Genomic DNA, 22383 nt, shown 5'->3' with positions numbered 1-22383 from the left:
TTTTTTTGCATATTCTGTATATTTTGCTTATAGCTGAACTTCTTGTGCTTGCTTTGTGCATTGCTTGGGAGTTTGATGCAGCAGCATTTCACTGTACATACTTGTATGCATATATGACAAAAATCTGGATCTCTGCACGCCACATGGTTGAGTATCAGTGAGCTAGGCACATGGCTATACCCTTCTATAGCAAGAGAAATGTGTCAGTAAGACTCACTCTTAGCAACTCTCACCTGAGCCAGGACTAATCTGGTAACCCCATTCACTCGGATTTTGCTTTGGCTGAAAGAGCTATTCTGACCAGAGCACTGAAAGACCCACTCCTGGAGGGACTACAAGTCGCCGGGACACCTCTCTCTGCTCCAGCATCCCGTCTACCAACCTGGAAGCTGTGATTCTATGTATGGAGAGCTGCGTGTGCATTAAGAAGCCACAGACATTTCGGCTGCTGTGGAGTTAATGTACCATAGCCTCCCTTCATGATGACCTACACTGTTCAGTCTTCCTGATGACCTACACTGTTCAGTCTTCCTGATGGCCTACACTGTTCAGTCTTCATGATGGCCTACACTGTTCAGCCTTCCTGATGGCCTACACTGTTCAGCCTTCCTGATGGCCTACACTGTTCAGCCTTCCTGATGACCTACACTGTTCAGTCTTCATGATGACCTACACTGTTCAGCCTTCCTGATGGCCTACACTGTTCAGTTTTCATGATGGCCTACACTGTTCAGCCCTCATGATGGCCTAAACTGTTCAGCCTTCCCGATTGCCTACACTGTTCATCCTTCCTGATGACCTACACTGTTCAGCCTTCCTGATGGCCCACACTGTTCAGTCTTCATGATGACCTACACTGTTCAGCCTTCCTGATGGCATACACTGTTCAGTCTTCATGATGCCCTACACTGTTCAGCCTTCATGATGGCCTACACTGTTCAGCCTTCCTGATGGCCTACACTGTTCAGTCTTCATGATGCCCTACACTGTTCAGCCTTCATGATGGCCTACACTGTTCAGCCTTCATGATGGCCTACACTGTTCAGTCTTCATGATGGCCTACACTGTTCAGCCTTCATGATGGCCTACACTGTTCAGTCTTCATGATGGCCTACACTGTTCAGTCTTCATGATGGTCTACACTGTTCAGCCTTCTTGATGACCTACACTGTTCAGCCTTCATGATGGCCTACACGGTTCAATCTTCATGATGCCCTACACTGTTCAGTCTTCATGATGGCCTACACTGTTCAGCCTTCATGATGGCCTACACAGTTCAGTCTTCATGATGGCTTACACGGTTCAGTCTTCATGATGGCCTACACGGTTCAGCCTGCATGATGGCCTACACTGTTCAGTCTTCTGCCCAGTCTGATGTCTGCCTAACACAAGATGGGAACCTGTGAGCACAACATACATAAAGCTACGATGCTAGAAGTTACTTTTGTGGTTCTACACACACTGTGGTTTTTGGAAAAGTGTCAATTCATGTGGTCTCCTGGCCTAGGCAAATGGGTCCAGAGACAGAGAGAGAGACTGAGTTCTGGACACAAAGGTTAGCAGGCGGGTGTCTGATGATGAAATGGTGGCTGAGGGCAGGTGAAGACTGTGTGTGTGTACTCCAAAGTGTATAATATAAAGCAGGGCAGCTGGGAAAATGGGTGGCATTCTTGAGTACAGTTTCAGGAGCAATGATGGTCGGAATGGTGAAATAAAAAATTAACAAATAATCATTTCAAGCAAACAGAAGATTCCATAAATAACACAACCAAAAAAGATAAATGTCCTGACTCACACTGACAATAATATACAACAGCAACACAGTGGGGGTCCCATGCTTTAGAAGGGTGGGCCACATGACATGGGGGTACATCACATAAAGAGGAGGGGGGCACAGGATGAAGACATGCAGGTGTTCGTCTTCACATTACACAGGTAAGATCATGGTACACCCGTCTCCCTCTTGAAGACACACTTTGTAAGTTTCTCAACACGCTGTCACCAGCACACTACTGACAACCTGCTGAAACCACCCGGATGCACTCAGGTTTGTCCAGACCCTCTTCCCTCATTACCAGTGTTATCTTACACTGTACAACACTGGTTTTACTGGACATGTGCTCCCTTATGAGACTTCAAGATCTGCTGGTCTCACGTGATCCTCAACAGTGTCTAAGAATGTGCTTCAAAACTTACAAAATGCCTCTTGCATCAAACATCCCGTGGAAATCCTTCCCAACAGGTTGTCAGAAACAGGTCTGACAGCTCGCACAACAAGAGCAGCCACAGCCTGCACTTGTTGTGTGAGTCAGCATGATGGAAGTAACACAGTAGTAAAACACTGGGTAAGCTAGTTTAACTCCAGACAGAGAGAAGTGGCTGGGTGGAGACCAGCTCAGATCACTGGTAATTTAACAACCTTGGGTAAAAAGTGCAGGTGCTCTTAGCATTGGCTGAAACCTAAAACATTTCTATACAGTAACATTACTATTATTATTATCATTATTAGGATCTTAGCAGATCATATAAACACACAAGGCTGAACAAAGGAAAACAAGTTAAAATATTATAACACAAATTCTTGAGTAACATCCTTTATAACGTCTCCTCTGACCTCAAAGTACCTTTCTTAAGAAGTGACAACTGCGTAAGACTATAATGTAAAACTTCCTTCACAGTGTATTATAATCACGAGCCACATTCGTCTGTTACTGGCATAACTCCTACTCCTCTCCTCTCTGCTCCTCTCTCTTCATTTACATGAGGTGGAAAGTCCCACAGACATACCTTCTCGTCTGCCTCTCGTCTGGCCCTCTCCTCTTCCCTCCATCTCCTCTCTTCCTCCTGCTTGGCTCGTTCCTCTGCCTCCCGCTTACGGATCTCCTCCAGTTGCTGCTTGCGCCGTCGCTCCTCGTCCTGCAGCTGGATTGTGCAGAGCAACATGCCGGAAGGCATACCGAGACAAGCAGACAGGAAGTCAGTAGCATACTAATGGCAACACAATTCCTATACCGACTCTGTGTTTGCACAGAGCCAGAAGTCACACCAGGTGGCGCAGTTCACACTGTCAGACCCTGAGGGAGTCAACATGTTGCTCAAGGTGAGGTAGGCTGGAATTCTCTCACAGGACTGCTCCTGAGGGGAGCAGCAGTGTGCACTGCAGACAAACAGCACGAGCAGACAGACCGCTGGTCATGCAGATGGTCAATGATAGCATGCAGAAACAGCAGACAGAGCTAGGGAGGGCAAACAGAGGAAAGCCCCACCCCTCTCCAAGCTACTTTGGGTGCACTTGATCTCTGCTAGATGGTGAGTTAACAGCAATATCATATTTTGACGGGATTGGAGAATAGCAGGGATGCACCGATACCAGTATTGGGTATCGGTCCGATACTGTCCTCATGTACTAGTACTCATAAAAAACTATTCCAATACAACCGCACCAATACGCGACTAGACAATTCCTGCTGAAACTGTGGAAAGTGAGTGGTGCCTTTTCTCGCCATTTGTACGCGAAGAGGAAATGGAGCCAGACAGATGATGCGGAGCGACGGCCAAGAAGCAGACGAACACGAGATGTGTCGTTTGTCCAAACGGAGCGAGAAATGATCGAGTAACGATAACAATCGACAACTCTGTGGTTTCACAAAGTGTGGCAGCCAAAAATCTTGGTGTTACGTTTGATCCCAGCCTTTCCTCTGATAAGCACGTTAAAGAACTCACCAAGACTGCCTTTTTTCACTTGTGTAACATAGCTAAAATTCGGTCTTTTCTCTCCATGGCTGACACAGAGACTCCAATACATGCATTTGTTTCATCCAGACTTGATTACTGTAATGGTCTGTTCTCAGGTCTGCCACGTTCTAGTACTAGAAGTCTTCAGATGGTTCAGAATGCTGCTGCTGCTAGAATCCTAACTAGATCTAGGAAATTTGACCATATTACACCAGTTCTTGCCTCCCTTCATTGGCTTCCTGTCCATGTTAGATCAGAATACAAGGTGCTTCTGCTGACTTATAAAATCCTAAATGGGCTTTCCCCATCCTACCTGTCTGATCTCCTCAAACCTTACATGCCATCTCGAGCTCTTCGTTCTCAAAATACAGGGCTCCTGTGTGTACCCAAAGTTAAAAAGAAGTCAGCTGGTGGCAGCAGGGCCTTTTCCTGTCGGGCTCCATTGTTGTGGAATAACCTGCCTGCTGCCATCAGACCATCAGAGTCTGTTGAGTCTTTAAATCCAAACTCAAAACTCATCTTTTTGCCTTAGTTTACAATTAGTTGCCTTTAAGTTGAGTGCTTCACAACCTGGACTGGATGGTGGGTCGGTTTCTGTCTCAATGAATTTACCAACCACTGTTCTGCCCACCAGATAATCGAGTATAGATTACAGAGTATAGATTATGACGAATTGATGACTTAATTGATTATGGCTAATGGCTATTACAAACTGTTCTCTTCTCTAACCTGTCTTTTCTCTCTCTCTGAATGATGTCTCCTCCTTTCTCTTTCTCTGTGTGTGAATGGTGTCATGTGAGTCTCTCTTGCATGCATGTGCAGTCGGTTCTCCTCCCAGGTCTCCGTGGTGATGGTGGTCTCCACTTGGATGCTGCCTGCCCTTCCGCTCCTACATAATTTTTATAACATGATGATGCTGGTCGCGTGGCTTGGGTCCTGGACTGCTCCGTTGGCACGTGGACACTGCTCGGCATCCTGTGCATCATGTTCTTCATAAATGTGATGTCCATTATAATTCTGTTCTCCTCTTTCAGTGTTGTGTTGTGTAAACTGCGTCAACACAACATCCACTGCACGCTGTCCGTCTTGGGAGAGAGACCCCTCCTCTGGTGCTCTCCCTGAGGTTTCTCCTATGTTTCCTCCCTGTTAAAGGAGTTTTTAGGGAGGTGTTCCTCATCCGATGAGAGGGTCTAAGGACAGGATGGTGTGTTGCTGTTAAGCCCACTGAGGCACATTTGTAATTTGTGATATTGGGCTATACAAATAAAATTGATTTGATTAGAAACGACGAAGTCACACGTGCGTGTGACCTGGATGAGCGCAGGCCGCCAGGCACGGAGGCGGTGTGTGACGTAAGAGGGGCGGAGCGGGTTTTTTACCCGCCGCACTGTGACCGTGATACGTCGGGTTGTGTGCAGGCCCTGTTTTCTGCTTCACGTCTGCTTCAACGGGTAAAGACGACACAGAACTGTGTCAAACTGCTTCAAATAAACACCTTGTCGTACCAGCGGCAACGCAACGCAGCAACACAACCTTGTGTTTTGTTTTAATGCGCATTAAAATCAAATCAATCAAATCAATGTGTATCCATGATCCTGTATAAAACCACCTAGTTAATTCATCTCATCTCCAGCCGCTTCTCCGGGGTGGGGTCGCGGTGGCAGCAAGCTAAGTAGGGCACTTCAGACCTCCCTCTCCCCAGCAACGCCCTCCAGCTCCTCCTGGGGGATCCCAAGGCGTTCCCAGGCCAGATTGGACATGTAGTCCCTCCAGCGAGTTCTGGGTCCACCCCGGGGTCTCCTTCTCCCAGTTGGACGTGCCCGGAAAACCTCCAAAGGAAGGCGCCCAGGAGGCATCCTAATCAGATGCGCGAATCACCTCAACTGGCTCTTTTTGACACAAAGGAGCAGCGGCTCTACTCCGAGCTCCCTCCAGATGTCCGAGCTCCTCACCCTATCTCTAAGGCTGAGCCCAGACCCCCTACGGAGGAAACTCATTTCAGCCGCTTGTATCTGCGATCTCACCCTTTTGGTCACTACCCAAAGCTCATGACCATAGGTGAGGGTTGGGATGAAGACTGACTGGTACATTGAGAGCTTTGCCTCCCGGCTCAGCTCCCTCTTCACCACAACGGTCCGGTACAGCATCCACATTACTGCTGATGCCGCACCAACCCGCCTGTCAATCTCCCGCTCCATCCTACCCTCACTCGTGAACAAGACCCCGAGATACTTGAACTCCTTCACTTGAAGCAACAACCCATCCCCAACCCGGAGGGAGCAATCCACTATTTTGCGGCAGAGAACCATGGCCTCAGATTTGGGAGGTGCTGACTCTCATCCCGGCCATTTCACACTCAGCTGCAAACCGCCCCAGTGCGCTGGAGGTCGCGTTCTGATGAAGCCAACAAAACCACATCATCTGCGAAGAGCAGAGATGCAGTTCTGAGGTTCCCAAAACGGACGCACGAGGAGTTCCGAGTTAATTCAGTACCAGTTAATTTAGCCTACGCTTCCAAAGCTGCACCTGCAGCTGCATTCTCCCTTTTCCTACCTCAACATGCACGCAGTGAAGCAGACAACACGGCTGGCACGCGACTACACGCAACACAGACGCTGATTAAGTACTCATATTGGTACTCGGTATCGGCAAGTACCCAAATGTAAGTACTTCTACTTGGTCTGGGAAGAAAAATGGTATCGGTGCATCCTTAGAGAAAACATAAATCAAGCGTACCTAAAGTAACAATGAGTAATTAGCTGCCCATCAAAATAATATTCAAAACGCCAAGACAAGGACACATGTGGTAAACTATGGCAACAAATAGGACTCGACAGAAGGATGAACAGATCGAAAGATAGATATGACAACATCATGATACTCCTCTGTGCAGACAGTGCCATGTTGGACTCATGCATTGATCCTGATCTGTGTGACCTCTCAATGCATGCAGCCATGCACCCACAACCTCTGTTGCACTCAAAACACCGCTGGCGTCCCCAAAACCAAAGCAGCCTTCCAAGATGTGGAAACGGCGGGCGTTTCTCCTGCCACAGCCCGTGGGTCAGCTACACCTTGGCTTGTTAAAAGCATAACAAGAAAAAGAAGGTTCCAGATTGGTTAACAGTAAGTTTGACTGCTATTGTGGGCAGTGGTTGTTTTGAGTGTACAGAGAGACAGCTCCCTCAGCCAACCAGCATCAAGCATCCCAGGATGACCCTTCATGACTGGCTGTTCCCAAGCTTCTCATGGGTTAGACCCACCTCCAGCCCTGACCCAAACCCAATGACACAAACCACAGTAGTCTTCATGTGGGGAGGAGACGAGTCAGAATGAACAAATAGGAAACACAAGTGGGCAGCTCAGACAGGAAACAGGAAGTAAACCGGAAGTGATGTGGAGGGAGGAAGAGGACATTTGCTATTAACAGGAAAACGTACCAAATCTAGAACAGAGATAGCTGGGACAGCAGTCTGCTGCTGAAGAGAGAAAGAAGAGAAACAGCAAGAGAGTGAGGGGAAGAGGGAGGGAGGGAGGGAGGGAGGGAGGGAGAGAGGGAGGGATAAGGGGAAATAGCATGAATAGATAGGAGTAGGAGAAATCAGCAGGGGAAAATCCCAAACACAACTGGGGCGGGGCGGACAGAAGAGAGTGTCAATTAAAAGGAGAGTGGAAGAAAGGGAGAAGGAAGAGAAATGAAGAAAGGAGTGTGAGGAAGAGAGAGAGGGGTGAGAGAGAGAGAGGGGTGAGAGAGAGAGAGGGTGAGAGAGGGGTGAGAGAGAGGGGTGAGAGAGAAGAGATAAAAAGTGACAACATTGTGGGGCTTTTCAGCAGCGCAGTAAAGTGCTGCCAACAGGACCACTCCCTCATCTGTCACTGTCATCTCAATTAGGACCTGTCACATACACACACACACACACACACACACACACCCGTACCACACACCCGTATCACACACCCGTATCACACACCCGTATCACACACCCGTACCACACACCCGTACCACACACACGTACATCACACTCGTATCACACACCCGTATCACACCCGTATCACACACACGTACATCACACTCGTATCACACACCCGTACCACACACACGTACATCACACTCGTATCACACACCCGTATCACACCCGTACCACACACACGTACATCACACTCGTACCACACACCCGTACCACACACACGTACATCACACTCGTATCACACACCCGTACAACACACCCGTATCACACACCCGTATCACACACCCGTACCACACACACGTATCACACACCCGTACCACACACACGTACATCACACTCGTATCACACACCCGTACCACACACCCGTACCACACACCCGTACCACACACACGTATCACACACCCGTACCACACACACGTACATCACACTCGTATCACACACCCGTACCACACACCCGTACCACACACCCGTACCACACACACGTATCACACACCCGTACCACACACACGTACATCACACTCGTATCACACACCCGTACCACACACCCGTATCACACACCCGTATCACACACCCGTACCACACACCCGTACCACACACACGTACATCACACTCGTATCACACACCCGTACAACACACCCGTATCACACACCCGTACCACACACACGTACATCACACTCGTATCACACACCCGTATCACACACCCGTACCACACACACGTACATCACACCCGTACCACACACCCGTACCACACACACGTATCACACACCCGTACCACACACACGTACATCACACTCGTATCACACACCCGTACAACACACCCGTACCACACACCCGTATCACACACCCGTACCACACACCCGTACCACACCCGTATCACACACCCGTACCACACACCCGTACCACACACACGTACATCACACTCGTATCACACACCCGTACCACACACCCGTACCACACACACGTACCACACACCCGTACCACACACCCGTACCACACACCCGTACCACACACACGTACATCACACTCGTATCACACACCCGTACCACACACCCGTACCACACACACGTATCACACACCCGTACCACACACACGTACATCACACTCGTATCACACACCCGTACAACACACCCGTATCACACACACGTATCACACACCCGTACCACACACCCGTACCACACCCGTATCACACACCCGTACCACACACCCGTACCACACACACGTACATCACACTCGTATCACACACCCGTACCACACACCCGTACCACACACACGTACATCACACTCGTATCACACACCCGTACCACACACCCGTACCACACACCCGTACCACACACACGTACATCACACTCGTATCACACACCCGTACCACACACCCGTATCACACACCCGTATCACACACCCGTACCACACACACGTACATCACACCCGTACCACACACTCGTACCACACACCCGTACCACACACCCGTACCACACACCCGTACCACACACCCGTACCACACACACGTACATCACACCCGTACCACACACCGGTACCACACACCCGTACCACACACCCGTACCACACACACGTACATCACACCGGTACCACACACCGGTACCACACACCGGTACCACACACCCGTACCACACACCCGTACCACACACACATACCACACACCCGTATCACACACACATACCACACACCCGTATCACACACACATACCACACACCCGTACCACACACCCGTATCACACACCCGTATGTAAGGAGGAACCCCACCATGGCTCCAACTAAACCCTTTTGCCAGATAGCCTCCAGCCACACAGCCAGCAGAGGCCACTGTTGAAGAGAGGTGGCTTGAACATACTGGCCATGGCATCAGCTACATCACGAAAAGGGAGATGACGGCACAAACACCTGTTGACGTGTCCTAACGGTTAGGATGGGGCCCTAAGGTGTCCATTGAAGACCAGTGTTAGGCTTTAGGATGGGGCCGTAAGGTGTCCACTGAAGACCAGTGTTAGGCTTTAGGATGGGGCCCTAAGGTGTCCACTGAAGACCAGTGTTAGGCTTTAGGATGGGGCCCTAAGGTGTCCATTGAAGACCAGTGTTAGGCTTTAGGATGGGGCCGTAAGGTGTCCACTGAAGACCAGTGTTAGGCTTTAGGATGGGGCCCTAAGGTGTCCACTGAAGACCAGTGTTAGGCTTTAGGATGGGGCCGTAAGGTGTCCACTGAAGACCAGTGTTAGGCTTTAGGATGGGGCCGTAAGGTGTCCACTGAAGACCAGTGTTAGGCTTTAGGATGGGGCCCTAAGGTGTCCACTGAAGACCAGTGTTAGGCTTTAGGATGGGGCCGTAAGGTGTCCACTGAAGACCAGTGTTAGGCTTTAGGATGGGGCCGTAAGGTGTCCACTGAAGACCAGTGTTAGGCTTTAGGATGGGGCCCTAAGGTGTCCATTGAAGACCAGTGTTAGGCTTTAGGATGGGGCCGTAAGGTGTCCACTGTAGACCAGTGTTAGGCTTTAGGATGGGGCCCTAAGGTGTCCACTGAAGACCAGTGTTAGGCTTTAGGATGGGGCCGTAAGGTGTCCACTGAAGACCAGTGTTAGGCTTTAGGATGGGGCCGTAAGGTGTCCACTGAAGACCAGTGTTAGGCTTTAGGATGGGGCCGTAAGGTGTCCACTGAAGACCAGTGTTAGGCTTTAGGATGGGGCCCTAAGGTGTCCACTGAAGACCAGTGTTAGGCTTTAGGATGGGGCCGTAAGGTGTCCACTGAAGACCAGTGTTAGGCTTTAGGATGGGGCCCTAAGGTGTCCACTGAAGACCAGTGTTAGGCTTTAGGATGGGGCCGTAAGGTGTCCACTGAAGACCAGTGTTAGGCTTTAGGATGGGGCCGTAAGGTGTCCACTGAAGACCAGTGTTAGGCTTTAGGATGGGGCCCTAAGGTGTCCACTGAAGACCAGTGTTAGGCTTTAGGATGGGGCCGTAAGGTGTCCACTGAAGACCAGTGATAGGCTTTAGGATGGGGCCGTAAGGTGTCCACTGAAGACCAGTGTTAGGCTTTAGGATGGGGCCGTAAGGTGTCCACTGAAGACCAGTGTTAGGCTTTAGGATGGGGCCGTAAGGTGTCCACTGAAGACCAGTGTTAGGCTTTAGGATGGGGCCGTAAGGTGTCCACTGTAGACCAGTGTTAGGCTTTAGGATGGGGCCGTAAGGTGTCCACTGAAGACCAGTGTTAGGCTTTAGGATGGGGCCGTAAGGTGTCCACTGAAGACCAGTGTTAGGCTTTAGGATGGGGCCGTAAGGTGTCCACTGTAGACCAGTGTTAGGCTTCTGAATCACCTCCTTCTAAGGGACGATCTAAACACATTTGGGTTTTGCAGGCTGGTCAGGAAGTAGCAGCTCACAGGGCCGGTCCTCTATGCTTCATCATTTCCCATTTGACCTGGCCTGCCAATAACCAACACTAGTTTTCCTTGGTTGACACAGGCAGCTGGCTACCAACACACCAGTCAAAAATGGACCATACCACATTTTGTCTGAATTCAACCCAAATCAGACCGTCCCAAAGACGCAAAAGAGACATAGGCAGATAATCCACAGTTTAAACATGGACACTTGCACAATGCTTTGGTATAAGGGAAGCTTGCACATGTTGGCAACTTTACTTCTGAAAGCTGATTGTTAACCAAAATGGACACTGTTAGATCCCGTACAGTAACCTTAAGAATTACCATTTGGTTCTGTAAGCTGGAACAAATGTACACAGTTTTTCTGATAGATGAGCACCAGCCTTGTGTTAACACACTCAGAAAGAGAATCTAAAAATATTAAAGCTTAGATGATAAATGTTGACACAGGAACCTTGCTAAAATGGGTCTTATTACATTATGGTCATGAGTGTATGTTGCTGTTCAACATGGCGCTTAGCCTGCCCCTCCAGCCCCTGCCCCTCCAGCCAATCAGATTTAAGCAGCTGAGCATGGCAAAGCAATGAGGTAAGCATGTTGCAGGTGCACATTGCAGGACATCAATTGTGGTGGTTGCTGCAACGGGGATTTCCGCATGGAGGAATTCTGTTTCCCCTTCTAACCTCTGAAAGATGGTTAAAAAAAGTCACAAGGTCCGTTTCTGGCTTCCGCACATGACTGCTTTCCTGTACCTCGCCCATCCTGCTGCTTTGGTCTAAAGCTTTCACTCTCAGGACGAGGGGGATCAAAAGTGTAAGACCCGCAATCTCACTCAGAATCACAGAAAGTTGAATGAGGTCATCTGGACGCTATGCTTACTGAGAGAGAAACATGTCAGCACTCATATGAGTGATGAAACTCATTCAACTTTGTGATTTTCTTACCTGCATTTTTGAGCATGCATGAAGACTTACTTGGAATTTTACTTCTTCATCATGAAGTTTTTTTTTCAAAGCAGTCTTTACGAAAGAAAAATCTTATCTTGTCTATTATTAATCTTGATCTACAACAGCTACTCCTGATGTTGAACATTTCTGTATTGAATCTAGAGATGCACCAAAATGTAATCAGTTTTTGTATTAGGAGTATGAGTACTTTGGGATATTGGAAGCTAGAGCAATTAATGTCCAAAATTAGTCCAAAACTACGGCAGATCAGTATAAATATTTCAACATGTACCTAACCAATCGTTCTGATACATGTGTTTTTATGACTGTCCACTCTCTCTTTCCACATCCAGCTTTGCCTACACGACATGATGTGCCATGCATCTCTGGTGCAGGGCATTAACACATGACATGATGTGCCATGCATCTCTGGTGCAGGCCATATTAACATGACATGATGTGCCATGCATCTCTGGTGCAGGGCATTAACATGGTATGATGTGCCATGCATCTCTTGTGCAGAGCATTAACATGACATGATGTGCCATGCATCTCTGGTGCAGGCCATTATTAACATGAGATGATGTGCCATGCATCTCTGGTGCAGGCCATTAACATGGCATGATGTGCCATGCATCTCTGGTGCAGGGCATTAACATGAACCATACTGCCAACAGCAGAGATGACTCATGGTCTCTGACATGTACAACTCAGCTGCAGCTGTAAAAGCTTATGTACTCCTCTAAGAGGAGTTACAGCTGCAAAGAACGTCTTTAATATAAACGTATTACCTGAAAACACGAGACCTCCATCAGTATGTTGAGTAAAACAAAGCAACGCCACCTTAGACTTGACCCTCCCAACATTCCAGCTCCATCTGTGGCCACAGCCTTTAAAATATGAAGACATTTTGTAATGTCCTTTGGAACGAAATGTTCAGTGGTGCTACTAAAGGGTTTTTTCCTACTTTTTTTTAAATTTTACCCCCAATTGTACCTGTCCCATTACCCCACTCTTCCGAGCCATCCTGGTCGCTGCTCCACCCCTTCTGCCGATCCGGGGAGGGCTGCAGACTACCACGTCTCCTCCGATACATGTGGAGTCACCAGCCGCTTCTTTTCAACTGACAGTGAGGCGTTTCACCAGGGGGAGGTAGCACGTGGGAGGATCACGCTATTCCCTCCAGTTCACCCTCAACCCCGAACAGGTGCCCCCAATTGTGCAGTAACCAGGACGCATACCCACATCCGGCTTCACATCTGCAGACATGGCCAAATGTGTCTGTAGGGATACCCGACCAAGCCGGAGATAAAACGGGGATTCGAACCGGCGATCCCTGTGTTGGTAGGCAACAGAATAGACCGCCACGCTACATGGACACCTGTTTTTTCATAATCTTAAGTTTAGGATTCATGGGTTTTATTTGATGAAATAGCATAATTCCAATTTGAAATGTCTTCAATGTATACATTGTGTATTCATTCATTCAATCATAATCATCTCATCTCATCATCAGCCGCTTCTCTGGGGTGGGGTCGCGATGGCAGCAAGCTAAGTAGGGCACTCCAGACGTCCCTCTCCCCAGCAACGCCCTCCAGCTCCTTTTGGGGGATTCCCAAGGCGTTCCCAGGCCAGATTGGACATGTAGTCCCTTCAGCTAGTTCTGGGTCCACCCCAGGGTCTCCTCCCATTTGGACGTGCCTGGAAAACCTCCAAAGGAAGGCGCCCAGCAGGCATCCTGATCAGATGCCCAAACCACCTCAACTGGCTCCTTTCGATGCAAAGGAGTAGCGGCTCTACTCCGAGCTCCCTCCGAATGTCCGAGCTCCTCACCCTATCTCTAAAGCTGATCCCAGACACCCTACGGAGGAAACTCATTTCAGCCGCTCGTATCCACGATCTCACCCTTTCGGTCACTACCCAAAACTCATGACCATAGGTGAGGATTGGAATGAAGATTGACTGGTAAATTGAGAGCTTTGCCTTCTGGCTCAGCTCCCTCTTCACCACAATGGGTCTGGTACGTCTGCATTTCTGCTGATGCTGCACTAATCCACCTGTCAATCTCCCGCGCCATCCTACCCTCACTTGTGAACAAGACCCCGAGATACTTGAACTCCTTCACTTGAGGCAACAACTCATCCCTGACCCGGAGGGAGCAATCCACCATTTTGCGGTAGAGAACCACGGCCTCAGACTTGGAGGTGCTGACTCTCATCTCGGCCATTTCACACTCAGCTGCAAACCGCCCCAGTGCGCGCTGGAGGTCGCGTTCTGATGAAGCCAACAAAACCACATCATCTGCAAAGAGCAGAGATGCAGTTCTGAGGTTCCCAAAACGGACGCACTCCTCACCTTGGTTGCACCTTGAGATCCTGTCCATGAATATTACAAACATCATTGGAGACAAGGGACAACCTTGGCGGGCTCTGACACCCACCGAAAACGTGTTTGACTTTGTGCCGAGAATGCGGACACAGCTCTCATTTTGGTTATACAAGGACTGGTCCTTGCATACAATGTATATTATCATATATAATTTATAACATTATTTATTATTCATAACAATTTATACGTTATAAAATAAATAAAAGAAAATCTGGTATCACATGACTTTTTGGAATTTATATTGTACGTCATTTTATTTTGGTGCATCTCTTGTCTAATTGTTACTCTAACAGTTCCTCCCCATCAATTGCTTCCCTTTATCCCCTTTCTCTCCACCTTCATCTCTTTCAACAGTCCTTTTGCAGTCCTCTCTCCCTCTCAGTTCCTTTCCCAAATGAGGTCTTCTCATGCTCTCTCATTATGTGAACATAATAGTGTTAACATCTCCATCAACCATCTACTTCTCCTTTCTCTCCTCCCTTTTCCTTATTCTTCCTCAGATCCCTTTTCCCTCACCTTTTATTAATCCCTCTCATCGTCCTTACGTTCTCTCTCCACTGCTCCCCTCTCCCTTTCCTCCATATCCTTGAGTTGCTTCATTTCCCCTCTTCTCTCTCTCCCTCCCTCCCTGTATCTGTCCATCTCACCCTTGCTCTTTTCTCTGCCTCCAGCCTCTGCATAATCATCAGGGTGTCCACATCTTCATCATCCTCTTCCTCCTCATCCTCATCACTCTGCTTTGACTCCTGCAGCCGTTTCTGGAACTGCCACTCCAGCATCAGCTTCCTCAGACGGTCGTTCTCCTCGGCCGTGCGCTCTGGTTTTGCCTGGGGAGGTAAGGAAATGTACAGCTTTACCGCAGAGTTAGTAGCGTCTCTTAATATAAGTAACAATACTATCAATCTCTTGAAATTATAACAACATCATTAAGTTAGTAAGGGGTTTCTGAAACAATTAAAATAGATTAACTCCAATTACCAGAAATTAGCAATTTAAATTACCTCCAGTTACAGCTACAGAGATTTTCAAATTCAATTATTAATTCCAGTTACCTGGAGTTCTTGTATCTCCTTGTCTAGCAGGTCCACGATGTGCAGCTGCTGCTGTTTCTCAGCCTTCTCCCGGGCATCCCTCTTCCAGGGGTCTGGAGACAGGCTGTCACTGGAGGACAGCTCCTCCTTACTGATAGTGATGTACTGCAGATCCCGTCTCTCTATGGTGCGTGGCTGCTGCTGGGGCAGCAACTCCCTGATCACCGTGTCCATACCCGGGCCTGGCAGTGTCACATTTTGATGACAATCTATTTTAGGCATTTCACTGTTGCTCAAACTCAAACGTATGTAACGTCCTAAAACAGCCAAAATTACCAGCACCTCATATACAAAAACTAAACATAGCAGAGTTGACTCTACTTGGTGCAGTTTGACGCAGTCATGTACTAGCATGGTAACACAGCTAGCATGGTAACACAGCCTAAAAAGTCAACATATTTCCATTCTTAAGCACAACTTTAAAGTCAGTAAGTGTGATGACAACTTTTGCTCATTTTTTTTAAGAAGATCTTTTTGGTATTTTACTTTTATTAGACAGTGTAGGAACAATTTCGTATGTCTGATTCACCTGACCTACATGTCTTTGGACTGTGGGAGGCACTCGGAGGAAACCCACGCAGACACGGGGAGAACATGCAAACTCCACACAGAGGACGACTCGCGATGAACCCCAAGGTTGGACTACCCCGGGGCTCGAACCCAGGACCTTCTTGCTGTGAGGTGACCGCGCTAACCACTACGCCACCGTGCCGCCCACAGTTTTCTTCCACAGTCCAAAGACATGTAGGTCAGGTGAATCGGCTGTACTAAATGGCCCCTAAGTGTGAATGTGTGTGTTTCGGCCCTGTAATGGCCTGGCGGCCTGTCCAGGGTGTCTCCTCGCTTGCCGCCCAATGACTGCTGAGATAGGCTCCAGCATCCCCACGACCCTGAGAGCAGGATAAGCGGTTTGGATAATGGATGGATGGATGGATGGATGGATAGTCTAGTGAAAAGGTAGACGCGATATAAGGGAGAGAGATGGTATGACGTGCATCAAAGGTCACTGGCTGGACTAGAACAGTGATGTTGTGACCATGTGGTATGCGCTCTAACCATTCGGCTACGGAGGTGCCTCAATTTTTGCTGAATTTTTAAGGAAGTGTGTTGTGTATGTCAGGTACATAGCATCAATCTAATGCTTTATGAAACAAAGCAAAGGCATCGTTCCATTTAGTCACGGTGAAGATTTTAAAATTACAACAGTGAAAATATGGTGATATTTTCACTGTTGTAATTTTAAAATCTTCGCCGTCAAAATGCAGAGATATGTTGGCACAATACAACTTTTCATCAGCCAAAAAATGTTTACCATGTACTTCTGCACTTCATATATTTATTCAAAGAAAAAAGTAGCTTCCAAATCAAAGATAAAAAGACAATGAACCTACATTCTGGTTAAGGTTTTCCTCACTGACAGAACATGACAGACCTATGGAGGTCCTCTTGCAAAGCCAGATCAGAATGATGGAAGTACCGTACCGACAGGGTTGGCAGCGCTGGGTGGGGCTGGGGGAGGCACAGCAGAACGCGGCAGGCTGGCCAGCTTCTCCGGCCTGGATGGCGGGGGCTGGGACTGGGGCTGAGGAGGGAGGTATGACTGCGCTGGGGCCATAGAAGCAGGAGGGGGCTGATGGTGGGGAGTGGGCATGGCACCTCCGTTGTTGTGAGGTGGAACAGGCATGACAGGGTTTGCCCGAATCTGTCCTAGCTTTCTCTCCTGCTCTCTCCTCTTCCTCTCCCTGGGAAGAATCATCATCATAGTAATTATCGTCACAACATCACAATCTTCATCGTCATCAACACAGCAACTTATAACAGTCTGACATATTCCTTTTTAGATTTAAATACATGAAAAACTGATTGCTACACATTTTTTTTGTGTAGCAAATAATAGATCACTTTTTTTTGTGTGGATTTTTCTCCCCAATTGTACTTGGCCGATTACTCCACTCTTCCCGAGCCGTCCCGGTCTCTGCTCCACCTCCTCTGCTGATCAGGGGAGGGCTGCAGACTACCATATGTCTCCTCCGACACATGTGGAGTCACCAGCCGCTTCTTTTCACCTGACAGTGAGGAGTTTCACCAGAGGGACGTAGCACAGGGAAGGATCAAGCTATTCCCTCCAGTTCCCCTTCCCCCCTGAACAGGCGTCCCGACTGACCAGAGGGTCGGGGTCCTTGTCACTAGTGCAGTGACCAGGACACATACTCACATACATCTGGTTTCCCACCCGCAGACACGGTGTAGAGACACCTGACCAAGCCGGAGGTAACGCAGGGTTTCAAACTGGCGATCCTCATGTTGGTAGGCAACAGAATAGACCGCTATGCTACCCGGACACCCATAAAATACTCTTAACCCATTTCCATCTTTGTTTCATGGTCTAGGGTCAAGGGGGCATATGGATTTACATGCATTAATCTACCAAATACCAGCTAACTCATGACAAGCGTAAGAAATGATAAAATTTAAGCCAGGACCAGGTTCCCCCGTATCCCCCTCATGTTGTGGACTTGGCCTGTGCTGTTAAAGCAGGAAACAAAAGCATCAACCCTCAGAGCAGTGTGCTACCTCTCCTCTTCCAGGCGGGCCTTCTCCTTTTCATACCAGCGCTGCTGCTCCTCCCGTTTCTTGCGGTCAGCTGCCTGCTGGGCTGTTACTGAAGTGACAGCAGGTGGGGGAGGGAGGGGGAGGTCAGCCTGGAGGTCATATGGATCTGGGTAGTGGGCAGGGGGAGGGGGTGGTGGGGGTGGGGGCAGGTCGGAGCGAGACGGTGGCTGAGAGTGGGGGGGCACAGCGTGGGGTGCGTTGGGAGTCTTCCAACGACGCGGCCCACTCTTGTGGTTCTGAGTCTTGTTGGAGGAGGAGGAAGCCGCAGAGAAGTTGAGATGCTCCTGGCTGGAGGTGGAGGATTCCACGGAGGAGGACATCTGCTGGTGATTACCCCAGTGGTCCGCCCCTCCCAAACCTGCAGACACAACAAAATGTTAGCTGATGAATGCCAGGTTTTTGGTGGCTTTTTGTCCTGCACATTTCTCACCTCTGCCACCCCTTTCCCTCCCCTCTCACTTTATGTTCTCTCTCTTCCTTGCTCATAGGAGGATTCATTATCTTATCTTTCACTTTCTCTTCCAAGAATGATTTATCCTGCTTCTACCTCATTTCTTGAGGCATGTTTTCTATCACAGCTGGGATTTTTGTGTTCATCAATATTCACCCTCTTTCCAGTTGCCACCCCCCCCTCCCTTGCTTGACCTCTCTGGTAGTCCAGGTCTCGGTGCTGGTAGTCCAGGTCTCGGTGCTGGTAGTCTGGTTCCCTCTGATACTCGTGATCCCGTTGGTAGTGCTGCTCCTCCCTTTGATGGTGGTGGTGTTGCTGCTGCTGGAGGTGGACCAGATCCTCTGGCCTCAAGCCGCCCACTGAGGGGTAGAGCTCTTCCTGTGAGTGAGACCCCCGCTGGTGAAGAGAAAAGAGGGGGGAGATAAGGAGAAAGATAAGAACAGGGGGGAGAAGGGAAAGGCACGAGTGGACAGAAGACAGAGAGAGGAGCAAGAAATGGCAGAAAAAGGGTATAAGATTAGAGGCAGTAAAGGAGAAAACAGGGAGAAAAGAGAGGGATAAAGATAAGCGGTAGGAGGAGACAAATAAACTTGGGCAGGAGCAGATGCTTTTAACACAGAGCAACACTGTTACACTGGCGCCATTTGATTTGATTTGAGATACTTTATTTTCCCCGTGGGGAAATTCTTCTCTGCATGTAACTCATCCTAGCTGTGTAGCTAGAAGCAGTGGGCAGCCGCCATACAGCACCCAGGGACCAGCTCCAGTTCGTCTTGCCATGCCTCGGTCAGGGGCAAAGACAGGCGTATTAACCCTAACATGTGGGGGAAACCGGAGCACCCAGAGGAAACCCACCGCAGACACGGGGAAAACATGCAAACTCCACACAGAGGATGACCTGGGATGACCCCCAAAGTTGGACAACCCTGGGGTTCGAACCCAGGACCTTCTTGCTGTGAGGTGACAGTGCTAACGACTGTGCCACCATGCCGCCAGGACGGGTGGGGATTTTGGCATCTACCTGCATGCTGTTGTTGTGGATGCTGTCAGCCATGCCCCCGGGGAGTTGGTCCCTCTCGTTCATGGTCTGCCAGTGTTGTGCGGGACCCTGCCCTGGCCCTGCCATCCTGTCTTGGCTCTTTGAGGCTGGAATGGTGAAGTACTCCCGCGGGTAGGTCTGGGTGGGGATGGGGTAGGCCTCTGGACGAGGAGGGGAGGGCTCCTCCTGTGACATAAGAGGAAGGGAAAAGAAGGTTTTACAGTTATCTTCCTTTACATATTCTTTTACAGTTATCTTCCTCTAAAGAGTGTTTTACAGTTATCTTCCTTTACATATTCTTTTACGGTTATCTTCTCTACAGAGTCTTTTACGGTTATCTTCTCTACAGTCTTTTACGGTTATCTTCTCTACAGTCTTTTACGGTTATCTTCTCTACAGAGTCTTTTACGGTTATCTTCCTCTAAAGAGTGTTTTACAGTTATCTTCCTTTACACATTCTTTTACGGTTATCTTCCTCTACAGAGTCTTTTACGGTTATCTTCCTCTACAGAGTCTTCTATGGTTATCTTCCATTACACATTCTTTTACGGTTATCTTCCTCTACAGAGTCTTTTACTGTTATCTTCCTCTACAGAGTCTTTTACTGTTATCTTCCCGTACAGAGTCTTCTATGGTTATCTTCCTTTACACATTCTTTTACGGTTATCTTCCTCTACAGAGTCTTCTATGGTTATCTTCCTCTACAGAGTCTTCTATGGTTATCTTCCTTTACACATTCTTTTACGGTTATCTTCTCTACAGAGTCTTTTACGGTTATCTTCCTCTACAGAGTCTTCTATGGTTATCTTCCCTTACAGAGTCTTTTACGGTTATCTTCCGTTACACATTCTTTTACGGTTATCTTCCTCTACAGAGTCTTCTATGGTTATCTTCCCTTACAGAGTCTTTTACGGTTATCTTCCGTTACACATTCTTTTACGGTTATCTTCCTCTACAGAGTCTTCTATGGTTATCTTCCCTTACAGAGTCTTTTACGGTTATCTTCCGTTACACATTCTTTTACGGTTATCTTCCCTTACAGAGTCTTTTACAGTTATCTGCCTCTACAGAGTCTTCTATGGTTATCTTCTTTTACACATTCTTTTACGGTTATCTTCCCTTACAGAGTCTTTTACGGTTATCTTCCATTACACATTCTTTTACGGTTATCTTCACTTACAGAGTCTTTTACGGTTATCTGCCTCTACAGAGTCTTCCACGGTTATTTTCTTTTACACATTCTTTCACGGTTATCTTCCCTTACAGAGTCTTTTACGGTTATCTTCCATTACACATTCTTTTACGGTTATCTTCCCTTACAGAGTCTTTTATGGTTATCTTCCTTTACAGAGTCTTTTACGGTTATCTTCCTTTACACATTCTTTTACAGTTATCTTCCTTTACACATTCCTTCACAGTTATCTTCCTTTACACATTCCTTCAGAGTTATCTTCCTTTACACATTCTTTTACGGTTATCTTCCTTTACACATTCTTTTTTACAGTTATCTTCCTTTACACATTCCTTCACAGTTATCTTCCTTTACAGAGTCTTCTTTGGTGGCGTATGCCAGTGTCAAGGTAACACAACATCAGCTGCTCGAACTCCTCCAAATCTTAATTTCCACAAGACAACGCAAATGTATTTATGTAGCACATGCCAGCAACAAGGCAACTCAAAGTGCTTTACATAAAACATACTAGGCATTAAGAGAAGCAACACAAGGCAATAAAAAAAATTTTTTTTTTAAAAGCAATAAGAAGATTGTAAAAGTTACAGTGCAGTGTAAGATGAAAATCAAAGCTTCAAGTTTTATTTAATAAAAGGCAGTGTAAAATAGGACAGTCTTCAGCCTAGATTATAAAGAACTGAGAGTTTCAGCAGACCTGCAGTTTTCCAGGAGAAAGTTCCAGATATGTGGTGCATAAAACCTGAAAGCTGTCTCTCCATGTCTAGTTTGGACCCTGGGGACAGAAGGCAGACCTGTCCCAGACCATCTGGACGGTCTGGATGTTCGTAGTGCAATAGAAGATCAGAAATGTGTTTTGGCCCTGAACCATTCAGTGCCTTATAAACCAAGAGCAGGGTCTTAAAATCAGTTCCTTGAGGGAGAGGAAGCCAGTGTAGCGATCTCAGGACTGGAGTGATGTGGTCCACTCATTTGGTCTTAGTAAGGACTCGAGCAGCAGCGTTCTGAATCTGCTGCAGCTGTTTGATAGATTTTTTTAGACCTGCACAGACACCGTTACAGTAGGCAAGTCGACTGAAGATAAATGCACGGACAAGTTTTTCCAAATCCTGCTGATACATAAATCCTCTTTTTTTTTTTTTTTGGATTTTCCCCCCTTTTCTCCCTAACTGTACTTGGCCAATCACCCCACCTCTTCCGAACCATACCGGTCGCTGCTCCACCCTCTCTGCTGACCCGGGGAGGGCTGCAGACTACCACATGCCTCCTCCGATACACGTGGAGTCGCCAGCTGCTTCTTTTCCCCTCACACTGAGGAGTTTCACCAGGGGATGTAGCGCGTGGGAGGATCCCGCTATTCCCCCCAGTTCCCCCTCTCCCCTGAACAGGCGCCCTGACTGAACAGAGGAGGCACAGCGCGAGTGGGACACAAACCCACATCCGGTCCCCCCCGCAGACACGGCCAATTGTGTCTGTAGGGACGCCTGACCAAGCCAGAGGTAACACGGGGACTTGATCCAGTGATCAAGGTAGACAATGGACAATTGGTAGACAATGGAATAAACTGCCAC

General features: G+C 48.1%; 1 protein-coding gene across 13 annotated transcripts in view; it reads right to left on the bottom strand.

The window, feature by feature from the left end:
* The window catches only part of afdna (afadin, adherens junction formation factor a), a 251241-nt gene that overhangs the window by 9315 nt on the left and 219543 nt on the right, over window positions 1-22383 (bottom strand). For 11 of the 13 annotated variants that reach the window (XM_056295142.1, XM_056295145.1, XM_056295149.1 and 8 more), the window contains exons 28-34: window positions 19606-19809; window positions 18779-18980; window positions 18095-18491; window positions 17003-17262; window positions 15482-15702; window positions 15077-15256; window positions 2788-2922 (exon numbers count right to left, since the gene is read on the bottom strand). In XM_056295142.1, the coding sequence (XP_056151117.1) occupies window positions 2788-2922; window positions 15077-15256; window positions 15482-15702; window positions 17003-17262; window positions 18095-18491; window positions 18779-18980; window positions 19606-19809 (1599 nt within the window). The remainder of the gene's footprint in view (window positions 1-2787; window positions 2923-15076; window positions 15257-15481; window positions 15703-17002; window positions 17263-18094; window positions 18492-18778; window positions 18981-19605; window positions 19810-22383) is intronic. The other 2 variants (XM_056295148.1, XM_056295147.1) reach the window with 2 other exon arrangements.

The sequence above is a fragment of the Lampris incognitus genome, chromosome 15 (assembly GCF_029633865.1).
Source record: "Lampris incognitus isolate fLamInc1 chromosome 15, fLamInc1.hap2, whole genome shotgun sequence".
In the NCBI taxonomy this organism is placed as follows: domain Eukaryota; kingdom Metazoa; phylum Chordata; class Actinopteri; order Lampriformes; family Lampridae; genus Lampris; species Lampris incognitus.
The sequence above is the reverse complement of the archived record's forward strand: the minus strand, read 5'-3'. Positions and strand labels throughout refer to the sequence as shown.